This window comes from Manacus vitellinus, unplaced genomic scaffold (assembly GCF_001715985.3).
Source record: "Manacus vitellinus isolate BGI_N305 unplaced genomic scaffold, ASM171598v3 scaffold_108_pilon, whole genome shotgun sequence".
Lineage (NCBI taxonomy): Eukaryota > Metazoa > Chordata > Aves > Passeriformes > Pipridae > Manacus > Manacus vitellinus.
The window spans coordinates 727,037-739,085 of record NW_021938835.1 but is presented as its reverse complement, the minus strand read 5'-3'; the positions used below and the strand labels follow the sequence as shown (position 1 = coordinate 739,085).

At 44.1% G+C, this 12,049-nt stretch overlaps 1 protein-coding gene across 1 annotated transcript in view; it reads right to left on the bottom strand.

Moving 5' to 3' along the window:
- Positions 1 to 1,451: 1,451 nt before the first annotated feature.
- The window catches only part of PCP4 (Purkinje cell protein 4), a 52,252-nt gene continuing 41,654 nt past the window's right edge, over positions 1,452 to 12,049 (bottom strand). Inside the window, exon 3 of the mRNA XM_018088720.2 lies at positions 1,452 to 2,257. Within this exon, the coding sequence (XP_017944209.1) occupies positions 2,130 to 2,257 (128 nt within the window). The 3' untranslated portion in view covers positions 1,452 to 2,129. The remainder of the gene's footprint in view (positions 2,258 to 12,049) is intronic.

The following is a 12,049-nucleotide window of genomic DNA, read 5'->3' as shown; positions in this document are numbered from 1 at the left end:
AGGCAGTTATTATATGGTGAGCAGTCGCTGCGAAAGACAAGAGGGTGTAACTGGGGCCTCCACAAACCACACTTTGAGCACAGCAGCAGCGTTATTAGAGCTTTATTTGGGAAGTTCTTAGAGGCAGAGAAACAGTGCTGCTAAGAAAAATATGCTCCTAGAATGAAAACACTGAGCTGCAGCTTGGAGAACTCTGATTTTGCAGGGGATGAGTGGGTAGGTTGTGTGGGGCCAGGACCTGGCACAGACAGAGGTGCCACAGGCAGGGTCTAGGCAGCATTTAGCTATTTAAGCCCAAACTAGATTCTAAAAAGCCCCTTCCATTCTCACCCAGGCTTAAGCTGTGCTTATTAAGCACCTCACATGTCATCTCTGCATGTGCCTGCTGCATCACCCACAGGACCCATGAGGCTTCCTCTGCTCAGCATCCCTGGGGGCTCCTCACAGCCAGCAAAGGGCCAGCTCTGGGCTCCTCACTAAACTCTTGCCCAGCACCACAAGTGCCTTAACCTGCATAAGGCTGAGGGCCTTCCCTCTGCATCCCTCAAGCATTCCCATGGGAAGCCAATGCCACTGCCATGAGATCCTTCCTTTCCCTCTATTCCTACCCCTGGGTTGTAGCTCTCTGTTTAAATGAGGGGACTAATGAGGCACTTGTCCCTCACCCTGGTGATCAGAACCCTCTGGTAGGAGATGGGAGAGGATGAAAAGAATCCCTCTGGGCAAAGCTGGGAGTGACACCTGAAGGAGTCCCAGCTCCAGGCTGTTCCCTGAGAGGCTGGCAGGCTGCCACCACCCAGCACTCCTGCCTCTGCCAGCCTGGAGGTGAAGCTCACTCTGCCTCCTTGGAACCACTGCAAACACCAACCCTTCAAAAAAATGCTTCTCGTTTCCCTAGGGACGAAGATGCCTCCTGGAACCCCTAAATCTGCTGATGAAGCCAAGTAGAGGATGAGATTTTTAATCTTTTTTTTTTAACCATCTCTGTGCAGTGCATGTCCCACTTTAATCTAAGTAGCTCATTTTTCTGAGTACAAGGTACTTGATTAAATCTTTTCCAAACCTTCCATATGGGCAGCCAATTCCTAATCAGGTCTGAAGGCAAACAAGATCCTTACTTGATCTGAAACTGGTCTGTTGCTGTTTTACAACAGGGAGAAAACAGAAGCATTTCCCAATTTAAGACACATTGTTGTGGCTGCTTCTTGTTAATCACAAGCTGGGCTAACACAGGGATAAATTAAGGGGTTCATAGTTACAGAATAGTGCAAATGGAGACAGGTAATTTGTTATGATTTACTCCTCAAGGACTGAAAATAATATGAAAAGAGCGAGATGGCATAGAAACAGTTACTGATTATTTCAAGACTGAAAAGCTGCATCAAAACCAGAGTTCAGAGAGTCAGTTTCTATTTTTACCAAAAAAAAAAATCAAACCCCAAACTTCCAAAGGTGTTTTGTGTCCGGTTTATTAATTTTTTTTCCGTAACAGTCAATGTGGTCCAAGCTGGGTAACTCTGAATGTCATCATGCAAAGAGGAAGGACAGGGACAATCTCCCCACTTAAAACCCCTTTTATTGACACAACTGCAAGACAACAATAAAGTGCTCACTGCTTCCTACGCCTCCTCCCCTCGCCCCAGCTTCTGCCTGCAACTTTTTGCTTCCAGCTCATTAGGAGAAAGTAATTTTGTTGTCACATTTGGCTGGCAGCTGGAGTTCTCCAAATGAGGTAAGCAGCGCTCTCATCCCTCAGCACAAACCCTGCAACATACGGCGCTCTCACGTCTCCGAGCTTTACGTGAGGAGGGAAAGAGGCATCTGGGCCGGGCTCATTTGTAACGCTGCACTTGCTGGATTAATATGAAAAGACAGATGAAGGCAGACGCTTTAATTACTTCACCCTAACTTTTTTTTTATTACAACATCAAGTAAAATGGTGAGTTACAGAGGGTAAAATGGGCGTGAAACACCTGGGATGAAGTCACACACAAGCTCACGGGTCGTTATCTGCCGACGGGGGGTTTTTTAAATATCGATCATTTTCTGTACATGCATCTTTGTGTTATTTCTGGTTTTCTTGATAAATCATTTCGGGGTTGCTTTGTTTTCACGCTGTGAGGTAGCTACTAGGACTGGGACCCCGCTTTTTTCTTCTGGAATTTTCTGAACTGGGACTGTATCGCCACGGCCGCCCGCTCTGTCTCTGGAGCATCCATGTCTATGTCAAATTCCTCTTGGACCTTCTTTTGCCCATCTGCTCAGGGAAAACAGAAGAAAACGTCAACAGTTTTTTCAAAAGAGTGATGATGCCCTTTTGTCCTTCACAGACACAGCCACGACGATGAGGAGCACATTCAGGCTGAAAAATGGAACCAGTTTTGTCAGACACAGCTGATCAAATCCCCCACCCCTGCCAACGTGACAGCCTGTGGGTGGTTGGGCACTGAGGAGTGGCATCCAAATGGTGCTCAGCACTCACTCAGCATCACCTCTGAGCACAGAATCACAGGATCTGCTGAGTTGGAAGGGACTCACAAGGATCAACGAGTCCAACCCTCAGCCCTGCACAGGACCATTCCCAATGGTCACACCAGCAAGTCCCACTTCTGCCTGGGGAGCTAAAAGTGAGGGGAAGAGAGAAGGTAGAACTTAAAGGTCTTTTCCAACCTAAATGATTCTTTGATTCTATGTTTACTCTAAAAAAAAGGCAGCTTAAAATATCTTAATGTAGGGATTAAGGCCGTGTTTCTACCGCACCTCCCACATCAGAGGAAGAGATAATATTTCCTAAGGCTAATTTCCAACCTTTTCACTTGTTTCCTGCCTCATCCCTTTCAACACTTACCGCTCTTCCCCTTTGAATCATTTATGTCCAATCTCTCCACCACTGTGCTGCTTCCCTCACTTCTCTCCAGGCTCTGTTGTTGCCTTTCATCCTCAAACCTTGGCTCTTTGCCTTCCTTTATTCCCAGTCCTCAGCTTTTCCTTCAGCTGCATTCGGCCTCCACGTGGACAACCCAGCTGACTCTGCTAAACTTTTTGCCTCACCCACCTACATGTTAAAAGTGCAGCCCTGGGAAAATTCCTGCCCTCATTGGGAAGATAACCCTAAACTGCCTGGACTCAGGAAGTGAGAACACATGTTCGCTCCACTAACCTCGTCACACCACCGAGTTTCTCTTCTCCATAAACTTGTTTGTTAAACTCACTTATGTAACTGTTGTATCCCCAATCCTGCAGTGAACGTCATTCCAGGAGTCTGCAGACAGCTCTTCCTGGAGCAATTGGGGGAAATCACCCATTTTGAACCACTTTGCCTTTTATTCTTGACATTAGCACCCTCAGGATGCTCATCCCCAGGTATTGGTAATGCAAACGAAAGGAAACACTTTCAATGTACTATCAAAATGAAAAAAAACTTATTCCCATTGTCTCTCTCCTTCACACTAAAAACCAAGGACACCATTCCATGATTCTAGCATGAGGTCTTGCAGTATTTTGTGACTTTACTTCTTGTTCTTCCTCAGAACTCAATTTTTGTGTCTATTTTCTATGACCACCCTAAGCTGAGCAAATATTTAAAGGGAATGTTCTGCAATATTCCAGACTGATTTTATTTTAACTGCAACAGCCAAACAAATGCAGCTATGTTGCCATCAGAGAAATATTGGCTTAATATTTTGTTTTACTTAGAACATTTGAGAAGAAAGATGAAAATGTAAGAAGAAAGGGAAAGTCTGGATGAGGAGAACAGCTTGAGAGCTCACAAAAACTTTGATTATACAGTAAAATAAAAAGCTAAGTTACCAAAACAAAGATTTTTATGGAAGAAAATCAATGCCACTAACATTACATCACACTTCCACAGCCATTTAATCCAAGAATCTGCATGATTTGTGCAACTATTCAAGCAACACAAACACCTTAAGCACAGAAATACAATTATTGGGTTTTTTTTCATGGGGAAAGGGATGTGAAGGTCAGAAGTGATACAGTCAAGGAGAAATCTGAACTGATTTTGGTTTGGTATTTATGAGTTAAAAGCAATTTAACAGCAGAAAATAAAAGCTGAGTTTGTGCATCGATTTTTAGCCTTTCATTATATAAATTCCTGTCCTTTGGAAATGTCAATAGGGAAAACCAGACGGGTGGATGAGCAGACACAATTGGTTTCGTACCTCTTGATGAAATCTGGCTTGTACAACTCATTCCCTATTACAGCCAAGTCTCAGCACTATGTTAACTTGCAATAGTGACTCAGCAATCTCATGTTAAGATCTTAAGGAAATCTAGCACTTAGGATACTTTTTTTTTTCTCTAAAATTTTCAGGCCAGTTAACTCTCTTGCTTGGTGTGAATCACCATCACTGCCTTAAAATCAGTTGTACTACAATAATTTGCAGTACATGAAGATAACAATAATAATTTACGACGTCTTAAGACCTGACTTCCTTTTTTATTTTTTTTTTGACCCACTTCTGTTGAAATGAAAGCCAAAATTCCCTATGAACTCCTTCTGGATTTCTCTTTTTCCCATCCCTACGGAGAAATGGTAGGATGAGAAGTTTTCTGCTGTGACTTAGACTTGTGATTAAGAAATTAGAAGTGTTCAAAAGGGCCAAGACATTTCTATGAGTAATGAAAAATTCATTATTAGCAGACGGTATAGAAATATATAAATAATGATTACACATATATGCCTAATTTACATTATAAAATGACATGTATATAACCTGTATATAATGTATGATGACACACCTGTATTTTCTTTCTCCCCATGCCCACCTTTCCCTTTTTCTTATACATGTATAAATGTATAATATATATATGCATAAACAGTACATCCACATTTGAGTATATAGAGAAAATATAGGAATGTCTATATGTAATTACACAGATAAATTTCCTTAAAGAGTTTTAAGTCCTGCGTTAAAACTGAAAACAGCTGGATGGAGTATTTCCTAAATTTTGGGAGTGGATTTTCTTGGAGTTCTCCCCAAAACATTTCCTATTGATGGCTGTCACAACACAGATACTTTAACAGATGGATTGTCAGTCTGGAGAGAAAAAATTCAGGGATGTGCCAACTTGGGCTTTGTCTAAAGGAAAAAGATCTCAGTTTTTACCTTGAGCTGCTTTACTAAAAGCAGCCCAGTGATTTAAAATATATCACAGCCTGCTAATTACACTGTGTTTTACTGGCTAGTTATGGTTAGTCACTGTCTCCCTCCCTCAGCTCTCCCTTCACAAGCTTGGAAGTGATCTAAAGACACAGGGAATTCTCACTCTCAGCAGCCCAGAGCACAAGTAAACCCTGGCACACCCTTGACCCCCCGATGTGCTTTTTTCATTCCTACTGGTGGGGCCAAAAATTCTATCTGATAACAAACAACCTTTTTCTAAGCTACCTTTATGTAGCAATAAAGGTAAATCTGGATCTCCTCCCCATCCACACACATTTCTGTTGATATCCACACTGCCTGGACTATGTGCAGATTCCTTCCACACGGATTTATGAGGATCCCTGGACTACCACAGACCTACATGAGGAAACTATGAGGACTAAGAGTGTTGTCAGTAGACTCAAACTCACAACCTGCTTGTGGTTTGTGGGATTTAGAAATAAAACAGGGTTGATAAGCACTGATTTGCACTTCCTGCTTTCTGAGGGGATCTGGTTTCATTAGCACCATAATAAATGAACCCCTCTAACCTTTCCCACCACACTCAGCTATTCCAAGGTTTTCCCTGAAAGATTTCTTCATACTTAGTCCAAATTCCCTCTCTTAGACTCCCACTCTTCTGAACATGCCATGACAAACCAGGGGAGTCATTCTGTGTCCCTGCTGGGTTCTGGTCACTGCCAACAGGGATGGTGAACAGAACAGTCATGGCTTGGCCATAACAAAAGTCTGGTATCCAGCAAGTTTTCCAAAATCATGTGTTTAACATGGACTGACCCTGTCCATGTGTCCATTTAGGCAAAACTGTTCAGTGGTGGAACAAACCCCCCAGAGAACAACATCAACTGCTTGATGAGTCCCACCATGACAAGGAACCCCCCAGCCTGGTGCTGCAGGACTAAAATCTGAGACAACCTGCAGGGTGAAGGTTTTACTTCACCACATGCCACAGTCATCCCAGCAGGAGAGCCTGAAAAAAAAAACCTAATTAGCTGTTTTCCAAGTCTACCATCATTTCACATCGTTGCAACTGAAAAAAGATCTATGTGTTCCATTTCCAGATGAAACATTAGAATTCTGTCCCTGTAGTCTGCAACAGCACCTCATAATCCATTGCAAGCACTGGATGGATAATGAAGCTGAAGGAAAACAATAAAATCTTGCACACAAATCTACCCATCAAACTCTGAAGAAATGTGGTGCAAGTATAATTATTCACAAATATGCCTTCAGCTATTTCTTTCATTTACTTTTCAACTAGAAAGTAAAATGAATTGTGACAACACAGGGAGAAGAAAACATTGCTTATTCCATATGTGGTAAAAGTCTAAAGCAAAAAAGTCTTTTTTGTGACTGCTAAACTCAGCCTGAACAGACCAGTTCACGGAAGGGCAGAAGCTGGTGAGGTGGACTGGGCAGAAAAGGGGATTCCAACTTTATCCTAAGAATTTCTCCATCCTCCAGATGAAGAGATTCTCAGGATAAAGAATTTTATCCTAAGAAGATAAAAGAGAGATTTTTTTTTGTCACGTTCTGGAAGACCATTTAGCATGAAAAATTGCACAGACTGGAGCCTCTAACTGGCATTTCATGTGTTAAGTGCCACCCTCCACCCCTGCTCACGTCCAACAGGAATTACAGGATCACAGTGAAGATGGAATATACTCATAAAACTACTGCATTTTTCAGGGGCCAAACTGCAGCGCTTGGAAAAAAAGATTAAATGAAGTGTGGGACAGAATCACAGCGCCCCATAACATGCCAGAAGCGGTATTTTGCCTCAGGCAGGATCATTACCTCCCACTGCTCCAAAGATTTCTCAAGCTGTGACAATCTTTATGCTGCTCTGATCCCAAGCTATTACACCAGCCCGTCCAATGAGGCAGAACAGTCCCTAATTAAAGAGGACCAAAATGGGCAGAAATCTCACGGATGTCGACATTCGTGTGGAGCATTATCTTTATCTTTATGGGATGGGAAGAGTCATTTTGTCTGACTAGACTACACAAAGCAACCAGCCAGCTAGAGAAAACATATGGGTGCTTGGATGTGTGGAGGCCACACTTAACTCCTTAAAAGTAACAGTTCTAAAAGCCAACAGTTCGTGTGGCCGCTCTTCCCCCTGTGTATTTAACTGAGGATGAGGAAGGAAAAAGAGGGGCTCATCTTCTAGGGGAGTTATAGAGTCACAGAATGGCCTGTGTTGGAAAGGACCTTAAAGATCACCCAGTCCCATCCCCCTGCCATGGGCAGGGACACCTTCCACTAGACCTGGTTGCTCCAAGCCCCGTCCAACCTGGCCTTGGACACTTCCAGGGATGGGGCAGCCACAGCTTCTCTGGGCAACCCGTGTCAGGGTCTCACTACACTCACAGCCAAGAATTTATTCCTATTATTTAATCTAACCCTACTCTCTGTCAGTTGGAAGCCATTCCCCTTTGTCCTGTCACTCCAGGTCCTTGGAAATAGTCTCTCTCCATCTTTCTTGTTGGCTCCTTCAGGTCCTGGAAGGCCACAATCAGGTCACCCCAAAGCTTCTCTTCTCCAGGCTGAACAATCCCAGCTCTCCCAGCCTTTCCTCCCAGCAGAGCTGCTCCAGCCCTGGGATCCTCTTGGTGCCTCCTCTGGCCTCTCTCCAGCAGCTCCATGTCCTTGCTGGGCTGTTCCCCAGGGCTGGAGCAGCTCTGCAGGGGGGTCTCACCTGAGGGGGTAGAGGGGCAGAATCCTCTCCCTTGCCCTGCTGCCCACGCTGCTTTTGATGCAGCCCAGGACCAATCCAACCCTTTCCATCTGCAAGATGACGTAAAATAACACCATAACAGACCTTATGGCTGAAGAAAGGAGACAGCCAACCTCTCAATAAAACTCTCCAGTCTCTGAGAACAAGAAGGTCCCCCCTGAGCCTCCTTTTCTCCAGGCTGAGCCCCTCCAGCTCCCTCAGCCCCTCCTGCTGCTCCAGCCCCTTCCCCAGCTCCGTTCCCTGCCCTGTACACGCTCCAGCCCCTCCAAGTCTCTCTTCCATGAGGGCCCAGAACTGGACACAGCACTCAAGGAGCCTCACCAGTGCCCAGAGGGACAATCACTGCCCTGGTCCTGCTGCCCACACAATTTTTGATACAGGCCAGGATGCCATCAGCCTTTTTGGCCACAAATGTTCATCCACTTCATTATTAAGGACAGAATTTTTCTCTAATTAGCTTAGGAATAACAATAATTTTCCTTCCTGTTCAAGAAAAGTGCAGCGGGGTCAGATACTCCTTTTGTGACCGGGATGACCCTTGTGGGTTCCTTCCAACTCAGAATATTCTGTGACTACATCACTACAGGTTTTCATGTTTCTTCACCCCACAACAAACTCAGACATTCAAGAGCCACCTTCCAAAGTCAAAAGCTGCCAGTTCTGTTGGAGTCTCAGGAGGCTGGCACTTGATGGTGGGGAGTTGAGGGTTTATAGATGGGTTTTTGTTTTTCATGATAGGTTATTGGAAGGTGCTGACTGCTGGGGAAGTGTAGTGTCCAAATGGGAACCATCTCTGAAGCTGAAGAACAACCCCTGGAGCTCAGCAGTCTCCTGTGACTTCAAAAGCTTCGTGTGAAAGGAAATAAAGGTTATCATTAATTATCAGATTAAATGTAACAGCTATTTTTATCTGAACTACACCAACTGGCCCCATAACATCACTCAAAGCAAGGCAGAAATAATTAATGTCTTTTGATTCAACTGTAAATTACAATTTGGGATAAAGAAGATGACCTTATTAGGCAACCATAACTCTTTATTTTTCGAACTGACCTTTACTTTCAGAATACAGTGTCGTTATCTTGAATTTGAAAAATCAGTATTGCTGTAAAAAATACTGGTCGTTCTTTTATGATTTTAAAAATGTTACTTCAGTATGAGGCTTTTGAAGTGTCTGATTAATCCTTTTTTTTTTTTTCCTAGTTGTAATAATGTTCTGTAGTTGCTGTTCAAGAGCAGCAATATTATTTCTGACATAAGATAAACAAAGTAGCACGGAATTAAGTACATGGGGGTAACATAATGGAACAGAAAGGAATAGCAATAAAATTCAGTTTACAAAAATTGCATTTTCAACTAATTTGTAGCCAACTACAGATGAATTGATTTTGCTCAACAATTAATGCAGAGACAAATATTGTTTTTTCTTTGAAGGCTAATACTATTAAGTAATCATTCCTCATCTTCAAAATAATTAATGTGTCACTGATAGCCTTTTAAAATGGCTTGCAAATGCATAACTGATGCTTGTATAGGTATGTGTTTGTTCATGGAGATCTACGAGGTGTTCTGGGAATGAAACTAGAGAGGCCATAATTCACATCCTCACACGGAGATCAAACTTCGTGGAAGTTTAACTAGGAATAAATAATAAATATAAATAATGAAATGGCCATCTCAGCTGTACAATCTCATCTCTTAGTGTTGGACTGACTGGCAAATTCCACGGAAGCCTCTCGGATCTAAAAGGAAGAGGAGCTGGGGACCAAGTCAGGTCCCTCTGTCCCTGCAGAACCATGCCCCACCAGCAGGGATAACACCCTTAGCCCTGACTCCTCTCCTCCAGCACAGAATGCCAAGATCCTCCTCACAAATCCAGCCCAGAGCTGTTGGAGCTGCACCCATCCCGCACCCACACCTGATCCCCAACATGCCGGCCGAGTTTTAACTGGGAATTACAGTGATGTGGTTTTAATTTCCTCCACAGTTTCCAGTTTCCTTACTTCCCAGTAAACACTGTGCCTTTAAAGAGCTTTGCTGTGGAGGGAGCTGCATTTCAGCAGTGCATGAAGCAGCCACCCTCTCGACTCGCTCGTCAGCTGCTTGATTAATATATGATCACTTATTTCCCTATTATGGAAGCATTCAGGCACTTGGAGCTGTAGCTGGGAGCCCTAGTGTGGTTACAAATGCACAACAATAAATTCTTTCCCCTCCACCACCCCTCAGTGCCGTGACCTTTGCAAAAGTGTCTTCAGCAGGAGCGTTTAAAATAAAAACAGGAGGACTTCCTCAAGGCTACCCCTGCAGCAGCACATCATGCGAGGCCACGGCACGGCTCAGGCACCATGCACAGCTTCCCTAAGCATGGGATACTCACTGGTATGGCTGGGACTGTTCCAGACACCCTCTGCCAGGCTACTGTGCTCACACAGCATGGCCAGGACCCCACCTGGCAGGTAGGGTGGATGAGGACACCTTGGGGTCTTGAGGGAAAGAGAGTTTAGCCCTTCTGATGCTGCATCACTTTGCATTGAAGCCAGAGAAAAGGTTCTAAGTTCATTGTTGCTTTTTTTATTCTAAGAGAGACGTTGCCTCCAGCACTTCAAAACACTTTGTGGCTCTAGACTGCAAGAGAACTGGTGCAAAATGAGTTGGCACTCGCTATTAATTGTGGGATGACCAACAGGGAAATGCAAAAGAGAGGTGTTCATCCTCCAGCATCTTGTCTTGCATAACAGCTTTGCTTTCCAGGAATGCTCCCTCACCCCACCACCCCCCTGCAGTTTTAAGAGCAGTCAGGGAATCAGCTCAGAGAAATGACAGCAATCAAAATATGCCACACAGAAGTGGCAGAAAAGGGGGCTCAAAGCCCAGAGTGACACGAGCTGGGGAAGAAGGCACAGGTTAGAGAGGAAAACCTGTCAGTCACAAAAAGGAGAGGAGTCAATCAGAAGGACGTTTAGCAAGAGCATGTAGTGACAGCACAAGGGGGAATGGTTTCAAACCGAAAGAAAGTAGGTTTAGATCAGATATTAGGAAAAAATCCTTCCCTGTGAGGGTGGGGACGCCCTGGCACAGGTTGCCCAGAGAAGCTGTGGATGCCCCATCCCTAGAATTGTTCAAAGCCAGGTTGGATGGAGCTCTGTGCAACCTGGGCTAGTGGAAGGTGTCCCTGCCCATGGCAGGGGGTTGGAATGAGATGATCTTTAAGGTCCCTTTCCAACCCAGGTCATTCTGTGATTCCATGAAGAGCAGCATGGTATGGAGTCAGATGTTTCTCTCCACATGCAAAATAAAGACAATGATGAGCAAGATTTTGCTCTGTTCACCTTCAAAGTGGAAAATAAGGGTAGTTCCAGGAGTGACTGTACACCAACAGATCTCTGTTAGCAACTAATGAGAGGCTATTTGAAGTTTCCACGGTAACTTTAATAAAAACTGTTACATGAGCACTTGGAAAGTCACAGTGAGAAAAATACCCTCCTCTTGTGAAATCCATCACCAGGTTTTAATTACCAATTTTTTAATCATACATTTGGAGGTGGACAGCATGAGATACAGAAACTGAGCTTTGCCATTCGATACCACATTCTCAAGCAAAGGAGTTGTAACAGAGAAATTCTTCCCTGTGAGGGTGGTGAGAAACTGTAACAGGTTGCCCAGAGAAGCTGTAGATTCCCCATCCCTGGAAGTGTCCAAGGCCAGGTTGGGACGGGGCTTGGAGGAACCTGGGCTAGTGGAAGATGTCCCTGCCCATGGCAGGGAGTTGGAACTGGATCATCTTTAAAACCTCTTCCAACCCAAACCACTCTATGATTTTATGATTCTATTTCAGTATCTTCTGTGCCTTGTAAATAAGATTATCAGCAAGAAGCATTCACTTTATGGCAGAGATTAAATGCAAGAAACAAACAAATAATGGCCAAACAGCACAACTTCTATTTGCAAAAAGGGGGGCACTGCTCCAAGCTGGTAATGGGCTAATTAATTTGGCACAATCCCACCATGAAAAACCCACCTTTTTAATACAGCTATTTACCACATGTTTTTAACATCCTGCACTACCTGCCAGCTCCAGGATGCTTGGGGAGGCAGTTGGGCAATTATCAGAGATAGAAGT